Raw genomic sequence first — 19,705 nt, 5'->3', positions numbered from 1 at the left:
TGAGTTGAAGTAATTGTTGGATAATTTGACAGTAAACTATGACTTATTGCCTGGCTACATTTTGCACCTACAATATTGAAGTTCTCGCTGATATCTGGCTCACTAACCATATATTCATCACATACTCGAGCCAGGGGCATACCTAGAGATCTGGGGGCCCGGACGGCTAGGTTCTTTGCGGGGCCCCCCCTCCAGGAGGGGAGCCAGGCAAAGAACCTACCCCACCACATTCTCAAAACTCATCTAATATCTCAGCCAGGATTCTTGGGATGATCTATCTTTCTATCTATCTATTGCCAGACGCCTTAATCCCGTACGGGATGGCCACAAACAAATCGCCTTCACGTCACCCTGTCTCCCGTCATTTCGCTGCCCTGCTCCCAACTCACACCCTCCTCCCTCATACTCCTCTCCACTCCATCCCTCCATCTCATCCTCGGCCTCCCCCTCCCTCTCCCCCCTCCGCCTCACTCACATACACTCTCCTCGTCAATCTCTCACCCTCCATCCTCTCCACAAGGCCAAACCACCTCAGTGTGTTCCTCCTAACGCTTCCTTACACATCCACATCCACACCACAACGCTCCTTTATATCCTTATTTGTCAGCCTGTCTCTCCATGTGGCTCCACAGGCTCCTCTCAAATGACTCATTTCCACTGCTCTCACTCTTGACTTGTGTCCTTCCAGCAACGTCCAAGCTTCACTTCCATAAGTTAGAGCTGGTATAACAATACCATCATGTAGTAACACTTTCAATTCCATGTTCACTTCCCTGCTTCTTATCACTGCTTTCAACGATCCAGAAACCTTTCTTCCCTGCTGTACCCTTTCAAGCACTTCACCCTCCAAACTTCCATCCTTACTCATCACACTACTCAAGTACTTAAACATACTCACATTTTCCATTTCCTCACCATCCAACCTCACTGTACATTCACTGACTTCACCTCTCTCAAAGACCATCACTTTACTCTTCCCTACATTCACCTTTAGATGAATGATAAATATATATATTTTTAACCCCTACACCGCGGGCTTGTTTACCAATGACTTGTGTGTCCCGCGGGGTTATTTGGGCTCCGACAGACTTTCAAAAAATATTTGCCAAAAAACAGTTATTAGTCCTAGAATAATAAAATTACATATTCTTATGGCACATACCTTCAGCTTTCTCCTGGAATGATTGTTGAGCCTTCGTCCGTTACCGTAGGACTTGTGGAGACCTCTGAAGTAGGGTAACGAAGTCTCCACTTTACACTTCCCGACAACCCGTAATATGATTACCACAGCTAGATACAAACACTATAAACACTGTTCTACAATTTTCAAGTAGTTTGGGATCCATACTCAAAAAAAAAAAAAAACACTGTGAAAGCAATGGAAATTACGAGCGCGTCTGATCGTCGCACTGGCACTAGTTTGCTCTTGGTACTCTGTCATTTATTATTCATAAAACCCCTCACACTTTATATTTCTATTACTATATAACACTTATATATATATCTACAGTCTTTATCCATAAGTTTCCTTCAGTAGTATTAGTTTATTGTCACTGTAGGGATTCAATTTCTTTCAGTAAAATACGTAGCATTCACTTTCTCGTCCTGTATACTGGCATTGAGAGTGAATGTCACTTTCATCTTCACTCTCATAACTCATAGCATTCAGACATGCTAGAGTGAAACTTTCACTTTCATTACTCCTAGGGTATATACTCGTATTCTTATAATACTACTCATTTACATTTCTATTTACGTTCTCTATTTTATTTACGTTATTTACATTTCTATTTTATTTACACTGTGTTGTGCACTGTCACTTGAAATAACTTATAAAACTATTTTCCATTGTTCACGTATATTTACAGTCATTACTTTCACTTGCTGTTTACACATTATTTACACATTATTTACAATTCCACTTGCACTGTTTTACTCAATAGAAAGATCGTAGTCACTCTTTTATCAATTGTCAGCCCTTTACCTCTTTCCACACGAGGTTTAGTAGGGGGTAAAGGTCACAGGGCCATTTTCATGGGGGTGAAAAAAGGCCTTGAAGTCAGCAAGAAGAAACATACGTACCCTCGCTTCGGAAGATGAGAGTAAACTGATAACGGAGGGCCAGCGTGGAGGCCTGCTTAGGGGTTATTCAGAGTTACCAATATTAGTTCCTGAAACAGCTAAGTCTAGCACTGATATGATTGGCAGGAAATCTAGACAATACATTATAAATTTGGTAGTTCCAGGTGAATGTAAATATCACTTAGGCTTCTCCCTTCCCTCCTTACATGTATATTTATTACGAAAATAGATTAGAGGCCTACTTAGGAGATATATATTCAGAGTTACCAATGTTAGAACTTGAAACAGCTTTGTCTAGCACTGAAATGATTGGCAGGAAATCTAGACAATACATTATAAATTAGGTAGTTCCAGGTGAATGTAAATATCACTTAGGCTTCTCCCTTCCCTCCTTACATGTATATTTATTACGAAAATAGATTATACGGCATATTTCAAGGGGAAAAAAACAGCGAAAATTAGCGAACGAGTGCACGTGAGGTGTTGTCAGGTGATAATTAGCCAATTCCAGGTGTATGGCACTCTCACTTACCTTATTTCTTTCTTGTATATATTATTTGGTATAAGAATAGGACATAGGGCTTATTTCAATGGATGAAATCAGTGAAAAATTCCAGGGAAGATTTACTTAGCGTAGCACGGCCGGGCAGGTGAGAGGATAGGGTAATGGAGGGGGGGTAGGGAGGGGAGTCAAGAACGGGGAGAAATGGCTAAATTGTCAACAATGGATGGGAGTACAGATGAGATTAGGAGTGCTGACTAGTGTTGGACATTGGCAGTACTGATAGATGATACAAGCCCCCACTTGGAAGCCCGGGTGAATTCAAAATAACACAGAATCACAAAAGCGACGCCCCGCGGTATGATCCCTTGCTCCCAAGCATCACGAAAGTGACGCCCCGCAGTTAAGGGGTTAAATATTAATAAAAAAGCTTATAAATTTTTAAGGCTTTTGGCCAACCCCCCCTCAATTGGGGGCCCGGGGAGCAGTTTCAAATAGCGCCCCCCCCAACCCCCCTCAGGTACGCCACTGACTCGAGCAGTGATTGCTCTCATTCAGCCAGTCCCAAAGAAAGGTGACCATTCCCAACCCTCTAACTATCGTCCTATTGCTTTAACTTCCTGTATTTCAAAAGCATTCGAGTCAATTCTCAATAGAAAAATTTTAAGGCATCTTTCCTACCACAACCTTCTTTCTGATCGTCAGTACGGATTCCGTCAGGGACACTCCACCGGCGATCTTCTCACCTACCTTTCAGACTCCTGGTCATCCTCCTTTCAGGACTTTGGCGAAAGCTTTGCCATTGCACTTGACATCTCAAAGGCTTTCGATCGAGTCTGGCATAAATCTTTAGTTTCCAAACTGTCCTCCTACGGTTTCTATCCTTCTATCTGTGCCCTCATCGCTAGCATCCTTTCTGGTCGTTCTATAGCCGCTGTTGTTGACGGCCATCATTCTTTTAGATCTATCAACAGTGGTGTTCCTCAGGGCTCTGTCCTATCACCAACTCTCTTCCTTTTATTCATCAATGACCTAAGCTGTACATCTAACCCTATCCACTCATACGCTGATGACTCCACCCTTCATCTTTCCATTCGGTTCCCGGAACGCCCATTTCAGCAGTTACTTCAACAGATAAGGGATGAGGCTATGGCACACCTAATGTCTGACTTGGCTCGTATCTCTGACTGGGGTGAAAATAATCTGGTTGTTTTTAATGGATCTAAGACTCAGTTCTTACACCTATCAACCCGACAAAATCTTCCACAGGTGTACCCACTAATGTTTAATAATATTCAGCTTAATCCCGCATCATCCTTGAACATGCTTGGGGTTTCATTTGCTCGGGACTTGTCTTGGAAAGATCATATTACATCTTTTGTAAAATCTGCTTCCAAGAGATTAGGTGTGCTAAGCCGACTTCGTTCCTTCTTTACCCCTGCACAATTGTTAACTCTATACAGGGGTTTTATCCGCCCCTTTTTAGAGTACAACTCTCATGTGTGGGGAGGCTCCCCACATGCAGCTTTTCTCAATAGGTTGGAGTCAAAGGCTTTTCGTCTCATTAACTCTCCTCCTCTTACTGACTCCCTTCAACCTCTGTCTCTTTGCCGCACTGTTGCATCTTTATCTCTTTTCTATCGCTACTTTAATGGTCACTGCTCCTCTGAACTGTCTGCATGCATTCCTCCACCTCTACGACTGGCGCGTAGCACCTGTCTAGCAGCAAACTCTCATCCCTTCTCTGTCCAACTCTCTAATGCCGTTACTCCCAGTCCTTCATTTATGCAACAGGTCATCTCTGGAACTATCTCTCTATGTCTGTAATTCCTGCTGCCTATGATCTCCAGTCTTTCAAATGCAGTGTATCCAGGCTTCTCGAAATGATCGGATCTTGAATTTGGCTCTCCCTGGTATTTTGTTTTTCTCTTGGAGGGAACTGTTATTGCGGGCTCATGGCCTTTGGTTCCTTCTTCCTCGCATTAAAAAAAAAAAAAATTAAGCATGACTGTGTAATCGGTCATATAAAAACGTTAGTAATCTTGCCCTGATTAATGGTCGTGGTAGTTCATGTTGTCCAACCACAAGAGTGTTCCTAGGGACGCAGCGATCAGTGATTAGTAGCATTAATTCGTAACCGATACTGTAAATACAGATGTCCTCACACAGTGACAGGATTTTGGCCAGGCACAAACAACAGTCCTCAAATGAATTTATACTTGTGTTTCAGTGACAAAGAAAAAGTTGCACATGCAACGTAAGTAAAGACTATTCTTATGCTCAGAAGTGTCATATTTTTTTTCATGTTTAACAAGCAGCTCTTGAGACTGTTAAAATTTTTCTTATTCTCTTTAACCTCTGAAAAAAGTCACTTTTTTTTTTCATATGCAGTTTGACTCATCAGTCTGTAAACTGACTATTCCATTTTCTCGTGTCTGATAAATCAGTTGAGTTTCCTGACTATTGAGCTGTTTAACGGAAGCTTTAAGAAACCGAAGGAATCCTATGATTCACAGTGATAAGATGTGTGTGTGTGGGATTACAAACCAACATATCATCATCATCATCACCATTCAGCCTCATTTTTGCACCTGCGGGTAAGGTGGGATAAAGTAGAGAGAGCTAGGAACAGGAAAGAATATGAAAATGGAGAATTAATCAGTAGCATGCCTAAGTGAATGTGCCATGTCCATTCATTCACCATTCAAGCCCCCGGAATCCTGCCTCCACCTGACAGGAACTCCCACGTGGAATCATTATTACTAAGCAGACTAACAGATTTAAAACGTATCGTAATTATACAGACAATCCTCTGTGTTCTTTACTGTGGCAGATGATTGTGCATAGGGGATGTCATGTCCTGTACTGGGTTTGGTCCCAGGGGTGCCTGGATTATTTTCATAAACACAAAGGGTTTCCAGAGATTTAAGAGAGAGAGAGAGAGAGTCACAGTTCTAGTTCGTCATGGCTGCAACACGACACTAATCGCCATCTTATGCTTCCGACTTTCACATTTTTACCTCTTGAAACTACTTTCACTGCTTCACTGTATACTCATAATGGGGTAATTTATCTAAATAATTCCTACATACATACATACGTATATACATTAATTTATAAACAGTGGCGCAGCCACTGGGGGGGCAGGGGGGGCATTTTGCCCCCCCTGGGAAAATTTGGGCGAAATGCTGAAAGGATTTTTTGGCATAGTTCTTGTATGACAATACAGTTTTCCTAATTTTACCACTTGTATATTAAACAATATTATCTGTTTCCAAAAATATTTATTTGAGAGCAATAGTTTCCTTTGAAATTTAAAGCTAGACTAAATATTATAAAATCCTTGGGAAAAAATGACCAGTTATAACTTAACAATTTCCTCTATCACCTTAGATTATGTGGTTAATATTTGAGCTCTAATGATGTTTTGCACTTGAATCCTGATGAGGTGTAAAAATGGCCTTCCTGTTCCCTCAGCCACATCCTCTCACCCTGCAGCCATATCCTCTCACCCTGTAGCCAGTTCCAAACAAACACTACACAATTATTATTACAAACAACTGAAACAAACAGAATTTTTGAAGACTGCATGAAGTCATTTTGATCACCTCAGACTACATTTTGGAAGGCAAGCAGGTATATGTGGTGACATTTTCTAGGTGAAAATTACACTGGTTTACAAAAAAAAAAATAATAATCTGAGGCAAGCATGTGAATAGGTGTTTTTGACTAATTTTGATATGCTTCATTCAAATTTCTAAACAGTTTTGCTCTATCACCTCTAGTTTTTTGCTTTCACATATACCTTTTTTTTATTATAATGCATATATTTATAATATAATGGGTTTATTTCACATATTAAGATGGCATATTACAGAACGAAACAAAACAGACACAGAACAGACAGAAATAAATATTACCATTACTTGGATATAAGCATATATACACACCATAGTACTACAGACAGTCAGAAGTGAGTTTTTCTTGGACGATCTGGTGTACTTTGCCTCCGGGATGTCGCGCAGGAGCATCCAGCAGAAGTCCCCCATCACGCTGAGGTTCCACTTGCCTTGGTAGTTGCCCTCCATCTTGGTAATATCTTGGTGGAACCTTTCCCTATGTTCGTCACTTACTGCTCCGAGGTTCTGGGGGAAGAAGTTGAGGTGAGAGTGGAGAAAGTGAATCTTGAGAGACATTCGGCACCCCATATCCTGATAAGCCTGCAACAACTTCTCGACACGCTCTTGGTAATCTAGTGCCTGTGTATTACCAAGGAAGCCATGGCAGACTACCTTAAATGCTTCCCATGCTCTCATTTCCTTCAAGGTGAGCTTCCCCTCGAATACCTCATCCTTCAGCACCTCCCGGATCTGAGGTCCGATGAAGATGCCCTCCTTGAGCCTAGCAGAACTGAGAGCTGGGAACAGAGTGCACAGATGTTGGAATGCAGCGCCATCCTTGTCCATGGCCTTCTTGAAATTCTTCATAAGGCCAAGCTTGATATGAAGAGGGGGAAGAAGCATCTTGTTCATGTCCACCAGAGGATTTTCTTGGGCACTGTGTTTCCCAGGCACGAAAATGCTCCTAGACTCCCAGTCCTTCTGCGTGTAGTGCTTGACATGTTTGAGCTTGTTGTGGCGCGCGTTTTAAACCAAGTTCCAAGGACAGTAAATGGATTTTTAACGAATATTTTGGGTCTAGGCCTATATGTATACAAGTACATACATGTATACATGTATATCTCAAAAACTAGAGGTGATGAGTGAAAACGGATTTCGAATCTGAAATCAGCACCCCAAAATAAGGTTAGAACACCTAATTTCATGCTTGCCTCAAATTTTTTGTAAATCAGTGTTATCAGGATTATAAGCTTTACGCCGTTTTTCTTTTTCTTTTCCTTGATGGAAAAATCCTTTCTATACAGTACAGTACAGTTCAGGTGATATGAAAATCATTCCCTGCTGAGCGGAGCAGGTCGAGTGGTCACCTGAGTCAAGGATTAAGAGAGGTTAATCCCACCAGATGTATTTACTTAGGTCAGTCTTGACGTATGCACCACCCCTGATGCCTGAGCCAGTGAGAATCAAACTAAAAGAATATGTAGTGGAAAACAGAATTTCTATTGGCTACCACCACAGCAGTAGTACAAAACAGAATACCAGACTGGGGGTGGGTACATCGGCGAATTTTGATTTACACATAATTATGTGCTACGTGGAGAGAGAGAGAGAGAGAGAGAGAGAGAGAGAGAGAGAGAGAGAGAGAGAGAGAGAGAGAGAGAAAACCGCAAAGGAAAATAGAAAAAAGTGATAGTATCACGAATGTTGGAAAGTGTGTGTGCTCGGGACACTGACGCCAAATCTCCAGTTTTCATTGGCCCATCCATTCTGCCATGTACATCCATGATGTAAAGTTATTGCTGATGATATAAAGCATCAAATCTAGGAAAATTTGTGGTGACATATTTGGGGGAAATATTCCAAGTGTTTGTCCCCCCTGGCAGAAATCCTGGATACACCACTGTTTATAAATACATCCATCCATCCATCCATCCATCCACCTATAAGTACGTACGTACATAAATGCATATTTCAGCATATATATATATATATATATATATATATATATATATATATATATATATATATATATATATATGTATATATATATATATATATAGATAGATAGATAGATAGATAGATAGATAGTTAATAGATTTTTTTTTTTTTACAGAATAGAGGAAGGAAAAGCAAATGAACAAAAAAAAATAATCCATACGCCAAATTACAGGTTAGAATTCATAAAAGATCTGTAGCAGTGGGACCTGAACAGCCGTAGGTTGAAGTTTGGGGGGAAACCACTCAGGGGAAGCGAGTTCCAAAGAGATGCAGCTAGTGGAATAAAAGAATTGTGATAGGAAGAAGTTCTGCAATATGACAGTGTGACAGGAAGCTTTAGGAGAAACACTGAGGTGGTTTGGCCATGTGGAGAAGATGGAGAGTGAGAGACTGACGAGGAAAGTGTATGTGAGTGAGGTGGAGGGGGGGAGAAGGAGGGAGGGGGGGGCGAGGATGAGATGGAGGGATGGAATGGAGTGGTATATGAAAGAGGGGTGTGTGAGCTGGGAGCAGGGCAGTGAAATGGCGGGGGACAGGGGAACATGGAGGCGATATGTTTGTGGCCACCCTTACGGGATTAAGGCGTCTGGCAATAGAGAGATAGATAGATAGACAGTCCAGTCATGAGAGATACCAGCTGCCCGTGTAGCGCGGGGGAAGGCATGGAGCGGTAGCACAATGGAGGCAACTTCGTCAGAGCATTTGCCAGAAAAGTATCTGTAAAATAATGCAAGGGAAACAATATTCCTCCTTACTTGCAGGGGAGGTAGTTAGTTTGTAATGGTGAGGTTATTGATAATTTTAACAGCTTTGTTCTGAATTTTGTCCTGTTGTTTGTGTGCAACTTCTTCACATCCCTTGCACAAGGGTGGGCAATAGTCGAGCTGAGAGCACACATGACTTGTAAATTATAGCTAACTGCTAGTCAGTGAAGAAGTTATGGACTCTGTAAAATAATCCAAGTTTCTTTAAAGCTGTTTTAGCAAGTGATCTAACATGAGAGGTCCAGCTGAGGACACCGAGAATTTCAATACTTTTAGAGACAGGAATATCAGTAGGACTGAAGGTAATACTGGAATCAGGCAGTATCTATCTAATAGTAAATTGTATATATTTGGTTTTCCTAGCATTAAATGAGACAAAGTTACTTTGTCCCCATCCAGCGATCTTAGATAAGTCTTGATTTATGGAGATTGCTGTACTGAGTTGTGAGTAAGAGATACAAAACTTTGTGAATGGGTGTTTAAGTGTGAATGATCTGTGAAGTGTTGAGTCATCTGCATATGAATGGATAGGATTATGCGTAATAGATAAGAGATCATTAATATGAAGTAGGAATGAGGTTGGAGCAAAAACTGATCCTTGTGGCACGCCGGGATTAATCGAGTGGAAATAGGAAAATTCATCATCTACCTTTACTCTTATCGTTCTGTTGCTGAGATATGAGGAAAGCAGGGGAACAAAAGATGATAGGCCATAGCAAGGGAGTTTGGATAGCAGGGAACGGTGCCACACTGTCAAAAGCTTTAGAAATATCAAGGACTACTGCATGAGTTTCTTCATAATGATCAATTGACTGATGGATGATATGAGCCAGGAGACAGTATATCAACAGCGGATGTCTTGTGGCGAAAACCGTACTGTCACTGATTAAGTTGTTGGACTGAAGATGTTTAACTATGTGCTTATTACTTACAATATCAAGCACTTTACTGAGAGATGTGATAGCTTTTGGTCTGTAATCAGAGGGGTCAGAGGAACTTCCTTTCTTCGGAATTGGATGGATATTGGCTTATTTCCAAGAATTAGGGAATGAAGAAGTACGTATGTATAGTCTGAATAATTTAGCTAGAACAGAAGCAAGTTCTAAGGAGCACTTTTTGAAAACAATTGGAGGAATTCCATTTGGACCTGGAGCTCTGTTGGTTGGTTAATTGTCTAGGATGGATTTTACATATCTAGTCAGTATCTTACGTGGAGCAATTTCAAGAGAGTCAAGTTCTAGTACTGGGACGTTCTGGTGACTTCCTGTAAGGTAGAACTTCTGACAAATGTACTGGTAAAGATATTTGCTTTACCACCCGAGTCATTTCTAGTTTTACCATTTGAAGATTTTAGTGAGGAAATGGGTGATGACTGTTAAGATTATTATTGAAAGAACTGAGAGCTGACGAGAATATTCTTTTGTCATTAGGACTGCTTAGTGGTTTGGATGCTTGGTTGTGATGAAAGTTTGATTTAGAGAGATTAATTATTGCTTTTGAATGGTTTCCAGCAATTTTAAATTGAGCGATTCAGATTTTTTTTTAGGTAAGGGTTATATGTTAAGGACTTTTGTGTCGTTGCTCTGGCACAACTGCTGTCAAACCATTTGGGGGAGTCCGATCTTTTCTTGAATTGTTGACTTGGTATGAACAGTTCCATGGCAGCTTGTACTACGTCATTAATGTGACACTGGGTAGAACTGTCAATGCAGAAGAAAGACTGCCATGTCATATCAGCAAGATAACTTCTAAATCCATCCCAGTCTGCCCTGTCAAAGTGCCATCGGGCCACCCTGACAGGTTCAGGACGGGGAGGTTTGGGGGAACTGACCAATGAGCCTTTGATGAGATTGTGGTCGGAAGATCCAAGTGGTGACAGTAATTTCATCCAGTACTGATCTGGATTATTTGTCAGGAACAGACTCAGTAGATAGGCATTATGGTCAGGATTATCTGGTATTCCGGTTGGGTGTTTTACCAATTGCGTGAGATTGAAGGATTCTGCAAACAGCTCACATTCAAGACCAATATCGTCAGTCCTGGAAGAATGCAATAATCAGTCTACATTATAAACGTTCAAATCAATCCAAACGGTAATTTCAGTGGTAAGGGTGAGGTTAAGTTTAGTCAACTGTGTGGATATGGAGTCAAATACGCTGGGCTTTGCTGAAGCATTGGGGGAGTGATAAACTACATAGATATATTTGGTAATGTTTAGATAATTCAGTTTATCTAGTGAATAATCAGAATTAGCTGAAGTGAAGTTCAAAACACTGTCGACTGCAAATTCAGATTTAATATAACAACAGCTGCCACCCTTGTTACAGAAGTTTTTGAGGATATGATACCCAGGAAAACAAAATGGGAATATGTCAGTAGGGGGAGAGATTTGGAGTTCTGTAAGGAACAAAGCTAGAGGGGAGACTGACTGGAGGACGAAGTGAACGGAATTCAAATTGGTACTAAGACCGCGGATACTAGTGAAATATAAGGCCGAACAAGCGCATCTCTGCTGACGAGCATGAACAGTGCAACAGATAAGTCGAGAGATATGCATATGTATATATAAAGTATACATAAATTAATGCATGCGCATATTAATAAGTTTATATATATATATATATATATATATATATATATATATATATATATATATATATATATATAATCATTCGCGCATGCATGTATATATGTATATGTATTAATATGACCTTATATATGCCTATATATATATATGATTAAATTTTCATTTATATCTAGCTATATCTATGAAATAGTTAATTAACATATCTATCTATATATCTATCTCTATGTGTTGACCTTGTTGGCGACCTTGCCCTCTGACCTATTGTTCTAAAAATATAGTAAGTCAACTTCTTGCTTGATCCTCGACTGATCCACCAAGTTTAATTCACATCACTTTACAACTGTATAAGTTATTCTGATCAATCAACACGAATGGGAATTTGTTCTTTCCCTCTGGCCTTTGACTTCCCTTTGCTTAGCCTCTCCACATAGTAAGACTTAAATAGGATAAAAACTATGTAAATTGGCCTCCTCTTGTGACCTGGGACTTTTGACCCGTTGTTCAAAATTGCAAAAGTTTTACTCCATGCCTAACCCTCAACCCATTTACTCAGTTTGGGTAAACTCGCATAAAAATTCTAAGACATGCTGTAAAGAGACATTGACTTGGGTCGAAACTGGATCTGGGTGTGTATCCTTGACCTTTGGCTGATTGTACTGAAAACTGAATAACTTGATTCTTGACTTATGCTTGGCTTATCTAAGAAGTTTGGTATAAATTGGATCAAAATGATTTAAGTCGATTTTGTGGAGTCATCATTTGACCTAGCACTATGAGTTTGACCTTTGACCTATTGTTCTATAAAGCAACGGGTTAAATAAATAATTCATCGGCTTGACCCAAATTCTTTCTTTTAAGTTTAGGTGACATCGAATAAAAACCCTATTTAACACACACACACACACACACACACACACACACACATTCCTCAGAGAAGGTATTAATAATAATAATAATAATAATAAGATAATAAAAAGCGTCGTCGGGTTGGAGTTGAAACCTGCCAATTCTGTGCTCAGTTTTATCCAGTTTGCACAGCAGTACAGCTACAGGATGTAGACATAATGTACACGCTGCTTGTCGTACACTCTTGAGAAGGATTATGCTTCAGATAAAGTTAATGTGGGACAGGTGTCAGTGACTCACGCCTAACTGAACTACATTCTCGTATCAACCCACACACACACACACACACACACACACACACACACACACACACACACACACACACACACACACACACACACACACACACACACACACACACACACACACACACACACACACACACACACACCACTGGAATTACGACTACAATGAGAGGTTTCATGAAGACAACTTTAAATTTTTCAGGCTCATAGGCTCCTTTGACAAACTTCCACTAAATAAGTAAAATGTCTGGCGTTATCCAAATTGAAATAAGAGTTAAAACGATCTTGTGTAGTGTATTGGAATCAACCCTATGTCTGAAACAACTCAATCCGTGCTGAATAAAATCGTCTAGCGTTGTCTGGAACACCATCCTTAAGTTCAGAACCTTGAAAGGGTCAGTATTACCATTATTATTTCAGGCCGCTATGGCTCAGTTGCAGCCGAGTTAAATCATCTGATGTTAACTGCAATACACTGCTGAAGACGAGACAATGGAGGGGATACTGAAGGTTATATTTTGCCATATCTAGAGCTATTTCTCACGCTGAATATATTACTTAGGCGACAGGAAAAATGGTGCCGTCTGGTCGAAAGGATTGACACTCACTCTGCTATGACTCACTTTCAACAGATAGTCGGGCGTCAGCAGTAATTTAATACCAGAGCCGTTCCAGCCTCTGACCTCTCCAGTTTTTCAGTCTCTACTCAGCTGATTAAAATAACAAAAAAAGAGAGAAAAAATGAAATTAAAACGGTACCCTATGGCTAAAAGGTAAACGCTCAAGGTGTCCGTAACTGAATAACATCATCTGGGTTAGCTTATTTAAAAATTGTTAAATCTAAAGGAACTTTGAGTGTTGGTAACTCTGTTCCGGTTAATACACACTAATGTAAGCCCTTTCCATCCTTTACTCTCAGCTTGATACAGTGATCCACTAAATAAGAAAGACATTTTTTAGTGAAGGGATTGATGAGTCTTAGTGAAGGGGTTGATGAATCACAGTGAAGAGGTTAATGAATCTTAGTAAATGGGTTGATCAGTTTTAGTGCAGGGGTTGATGAAGCATAGTGAAAGGGATGATGACTCATTGTGAACGTGTTGATGAATCCTTAGTGAATGGGTTGATGGATCTTAGTGAAGGGGTTGATGGATCTTAGTGAAGGGGTTGATGAATCTTAGTGAAGGGGTTGATGAATCTTTGTGAAAGGGTGATGAAAAAGGGTGAAGGGGTTGATAAAGGCTGTAAACTAACCCGCCCAGCTTAACAACTCTCTTCCAAGCTGAGCGAAATAATTTAGAGATAACACAAAATTAAGGTAACTTTCCCAGAGAGAAGGGACTAAGAGATAAAATGTTAACCCTCCTGTCCTCAGTGATTCGTAGCTGTTTGTTCGTGAGTAAACAGGTTCAGAGAGCTATTGACCTGAACTGTGTATGTGGGTGTTAATAATGACCACAAATGTACTGTCGTGAAAATATGTTCGCCTATTACTGCACCTCTCTGGCTTCGCACCTCCCTCTGCTGGCTAACACTCCTAAGCTCAGGCTGGTTATGTTACTGTGCCTGTAGAGGAGAGTGACTGACACGCCGTAAAAGAGATGCATACGCAGTGGAACAGCAGACATTTTGTTCCTGATTGTACTTAGGTATACTTAGGTGTCATTAAAAAAAAATCTCCTCTTTCTTCTTGCAGCTTAAAATAGTGGTGCACGAAATAGGCCACGCGCTGGGTTTTTTCCACGAGCAGATGAGGCCAGACCGAGACGACTACATAAAAGTGCTGTGGCAGAATATTAAATCTGATGATGTGTTCAATTTTGAAAAAATGTCATCGAGTATAGTGGACAGTCGGGAGGTCCGGTATGACTACACCTCTGTCATGCAGTACTTTGGCTTGGTAAGTATTGTGTGTGTGTGTGTGTGTGTGTGTGTGTGTGTTACCTTCATCATAAGACGCCTAGAGTAGAGTTCAGTGATACAAAGGAGAAAATGGAGAGAAACTGTGCAACAGAAGTTGAAGAATGGAGGTCTGCATATCTAGGCCAGTGAGAGGCATGTACTCAATGTCACAGAGCAAATCAGAATCAAGTGTTTAAGGACGATGACTTCTCTACGAGGCACAGGCAAGACGTCAAGCAACTGGGCTAACTGCTACGGGGACTGGGTGTGGATGTTTCGCCTCAAATTTGCAATAGACTTTTGTTTACATTTGAAAGACAGACACTCTTGTAAATGAAGGAAGCTTATTTTTCCTGCTTTTGGGCGAACTCCTACTGCAGTAGGTAACAACGAACACGTATGACAAACGGAATATTTTATAATTCGTTCATTATTATTATTATTATTGTTATTACTGTATTATTAATATTATTATTATTATTATTATTATTATTACTGTATTATTATTATTATTATTATTATTATTAGTGTATTACTATTATTATTATTATTATTATTATTATTCAACGTCTCTCTCTCTCTCTCTCTCTCTCTCTCAGGACTTCAGTCGCAACGGAGAAATGACAATGGCCACAAAGGAACCAAAGTATCAAGGTCTTCTGGGCAGGACTGACGGTCTTTCCCACCGCGACAAACTCACCGCTAACATCATGTATGGTTGTATCAGTAAGTTCCCGGTCCACTTTGTGATACTCAAGCCATCACCATCAGCATCAATTCCTTGTATCACAATATATTAAATACAGTAAGCAAATGTGACAAAAAGAAAAATCACCACACGTGTCTCAAAGCAACGTATCACACAGACTTAAAAATGCATAGGTTATTATTTTTTTATTATCATCATTATTTTTTATTTTTTTGCCGTATGGCTGGTAGCACCCATCACTAAAATTTTATTCACAAAGAAAGATTCACATTATAATTGGTGAGAAGACTGGATAATGGTTTCTTACCAGACATTTTGTAACCAACACATATGATATTTTATTTTTTCGCACTTATGTCCATGGTGAATATCTTATACCAACACAAAAGACTAATAGTTTACATCAACACACATGACTGATATTATCTGTGTACACACGTGACTAATATTTTACACCAACATACATGGTTAATATTTCTACATATAAGACTAATATATGTTAAAACTACAAATAAGTATTTTCACAACAAGACACATAATTACGATTTTCATGTCTGTGCACTACTTAAATTTTACACCTACACACGATGAACACTGTGTATATACACACAAGACCAATTTTTAATACGTACGCACACGACTAACATGTACATTACGTGCATACACACACGACTAAACTTTAATACGTACACCCACGACTAATATTTTCACATCTATTTTTATATTGACACCTACAGACATAACTGGTTTTTACACACCTGCTCAGCTGAATCATCCTTGTTATTGCCACACCCAGAATTATATTTTTCTCAGCCATACAGGTGACTGATTCTCCGTAATTATATCCTGTGGAAGTGATGGCGTCTTGCTTTCGTTTTTTTTTTCTTTCTTTTTTTTTTAATCCGTTCTACCCTCCTCCTCCTCCCTGATATTTTCTCCTGGAAACACAACGATTCTTATATACCGGTATATATATTATATATATATATATATATATATATATATATATATATATGTATAGATAGATAGATAGATAGATAGATAGATATAGATATAGATATATATAGATATAGATATAGATATAGATATATATAGATATAGATATAGATATATATAGATATAGATATAGATATATAGTTATAGATAGACATATAGATATAGATATATATATAGATATATATATAGATATAGATAGATAGATATATATAGATATAGATATATAGATATATATATATATATACATATAAATATATATATATATATATATATATATATATATATATATATATATATATATATATATATATATATATATATATATATATATATATATTTTCTCTCGTGCGTTCGTGTCAGCCCTTATACTGATTTGTGTCTCACCGTACAGACGACTGGACGTCTGCGTGCCAAGTGACCACACCCTGTGAAGGTGAGGGATACCTGAACCATAACTGTGAGTGCGTGTGTCCTCCGGGAGATTACGACGCCTACTGCCGGCAGACTGGTGGAATGCACGACTACTATGGTTAGGAAAAACAGTGATACTCAAACTCCTATATCTCAAAACCAGCTTTAAAAAATCCCCATATGTTAGCTTAGCAGCGACATGTTACCATTCTGAGACTCCTTAACTGAACACAATCACGTAGGATTTGCTGAAATGAATTATTAGAGTTGTCCTGTTAGGAAACAGTATGCCCCATTAAATTTTCGGAACAGTTAGTTACAAGGCTTGCACCTGACAAAACTATACATCAGAGTTCTTGTGAGACAATCTTTAGCTGCACTTTAGGATGCATGATATTCAGTAGTCAACAAGGCACAGAATTTCGACGGCTTGTATGAGGTGTAAGAGGATATGTGACATAATGAAGCTGGTCACAATGATCAGTGTTCTCCCGTTGCTAGTGTTTCTAGGGTGTAGATGACTATGATGATGCAGATGATAAATTATAATGATCCTTGATTTGTATTACTGCCACGTCTTACAAAAAGATGTCACAGTTTTCCTAGGCATCATCACTTTTTCAGGGTTAACGGCGACTTTTCATAGCGACTGCGACCGCAAAGGCCCAGTGACTGTATTCCTTTTTAAAGCTGCAAAGAGAATGTCAGCAGTTAACATAACAGAGCTGGTGAGAACACTATAAAAAAAATAACAGTATTGTGACACCATCATCAGTAACTGTGAAAAAGTCGGAAGTGGCCTCCTATTGGTTACTCTGTCCCTTAAGTGTGAGAGGAAAACAAAAATGACAAGGAGTAAACACAGAGTGCAACACTCTCACCCTTAATGTAGAGCTTTCCCTGTGACTTTGGATTTTGGCTTAGTGTTATCAAACTCGAATCACTTGGTCCTTTCCTGATTATCAGCTCGTCCACCAGTTTTGATTCACATCAGATTAAAACTGTTTGAGTTGAACTTCCTCTGTGACCTTGAAATGTCGTTCTCAATTTTGTATAACTTCATCCGTCCCTGACCCTGAACCTATCCACCAGATTAGGTAAAAATGGCATTTAAATTGCTAGAGTTATATTACAAACACGTTCATTTCAAAGCCAAAGGTGGCTTTTGCATCTATGTGTGCAACAACCTAGCAATCTCTTGGTCCTGAGCTTACTTATGCTGAATTCTCTATACTCTGACCTCAGCTGCGCTGTTCTGCTCTGACTAAATACATCTGTGCTGTTTACGAATTCACTAATGCTACCGACTATACAATAAAATTAACCTATCAAACTTGTAAAGTGAATCATATTAACCATTATTACCCTCTCTGAAATCACCATATTCGAGGATTTCAACATTTGCCACCATCTTTTAGCTCTCCTCTCCATTCGCTGATCAACTTCGTGAACACGTCAACATCCCTTGTACCCTTAATGACATAGTACAGTATTTGTACTCTCGATCAAAAAGAGATCTTTGTACAGGTGACCGATGTTTTCACAATGAGCTCTGTTGCTTATCACGTTTTTTCTTCAGGATAATATTTCTGAATGAACTATTTACTTCGTATGTTGCATAAAGTTCTTTCCTCCTGTCGTACTGCTTAAATTACTGCCCATTTACAACTATGAGTAGTTACTGGAGAATATTTTCGCACACTTCGTCAACTGTTTCAAATGTAAGACGGAAAGTTGTAAAGATCATTTTTGATCAAGTGTACAACACCCTCCCAGTATCCTTGACCACCTTCGAGAGAGTTCTAAAGTTTTGGCCTGTTTCTTACAACTAAACCTTCTGTTAACTCTGCCAGTTTTTTCTCATCATTGGGCTACTCTCATCACAGTCTTATCTTGGTAACCTATCGTTCCAATAAGGTCTGCAGAATCTCCCAAGTAGTGACATTTATAGCGTTTTTGCGTTGTACCATGGGAGGTCCTCAGGTAGTGCCGTTTTGGCTTTCCTGGGACTGATTGTTACTACCATGACGACAGCCATCCAAGTGTGCTTTGCGTAGTAGTGGTTTTCCTGTCGACCATGGAAGTATGCATTCCTTTCCCTACCCTCGAATCTAGGGGGAAAAAAGCCCTGGTCCAATAGGACTTGATGTAATGCTGTCCATAACAAGGTATTGGATCTGAAGGGTACCAATGCAACTGACCCCCAGAATCACATGTTCTTATGTTTCTGCCTGGAATCGAGCTATCGTCTTAGTAAAAGAAATTTCATTCATTCGAAATGTTTTGAACACTCCAACTCAAATTCTTTCAGTTCTTCTGGCACCTCCCAAACAACTTTATTTCTTCCTCTTTCCCCCTCATTTCTTCTCGAATGGTTTTGTACTTTTTTCCTCTTTGCCAAAAAGCGAACTCTGCCCTGACTTTCTCCTCTCACTCCAGTTTGGACGATTCCGGTGATATTCAGCAACCTTCTGCCCTCTCTGATTTCCTAATTTCTGTAAATATAATTTCCTCAGAAGATAGGCAGTATTTACTGCTTTCACTGGCCTGTGTATTAATAAGATCCATGATCATGATGGGGTCCCTCTTATATTGCTCTAGATCTGTGATTACGTGCTGACGCCCTGTCTAGGAAAACGTTTCACTTGCTTATGTCGAGTTGTACCTTTCCTTCTTTCTGGAAATTAGCCCGTATTCGGCCTGCCCCGAAGAAAAGTGGCCGCTCCCAATCGTCTTACTATCGCCCATTTGCTTTTTGAGTTAATGGGCCTAAACTTTGACTTTGTGCTGTAACTTTTACCTTTGACCGATTGGTCTCAAAATTCAATCACTCCATCTTTTGCTGACCCTTAATACTTGCACCAAGTTTGTTCTAAATCGCAGGAAAACTGTAAAATTTTACCCATTCCCAACCAATTATCTACGACGTTTTCGGACCAGTATCTTTCACGTTTCATACCCAGATAAGACTGAAACCACCGTC

At 39.6% G+C, this 19,705-nt stretch overlaps 1 protein-coding gene across 1 annotated transcript in view; it reads left to right on the top strand.

Moving 5' to 3' along the window:
- Positions 1 to 19,705, top strand: part of LOC145416051 (blastula protease 10-like) — a 29,762-nt gene that overhangs the window by 4,439 nt on the left and 5,618 nt on the right. Inside the window, exons 4-6 of the mRNA XM_080285150.1 lie at positions 14,401 to 14,604; positions 15,206 to 15,332; positions 16,703 to 16,840. Of these exons, the coding sequence (XP_080141276.1) occupies positions 14,401 to 14,604; positions 15,206 to 15,332; positions 16,703 to 16,840 (469 nt within the window). The remainder of the gene's footprint in view (positions 1 to 14,400; positions 14,605 to 15,205; positions 15,333 to 16,702; positions 16,841 to 19,705) is intronic.

The sequence above is a fragment of the Coenobita brevimanus genome, chromosome 104 (assembly GCF_032717465.1).
Source record: "Coenobita brevimanus isolate Jiangsu-jjx chromosome 104, ASM3271746v2, whole genome shotgun sequence".
Taxonomy (NCBI): Eukaryota; Metazoa; Arthropoda; class Malacostraca; order Decapoda; family Coenobitidae; genus Coenobita; species Coenobita brevimanus.
Note: the sequence above shows the minus strand (reverse complement) of the source record. Positions and strands in the feature narration are given on the sequence as shown.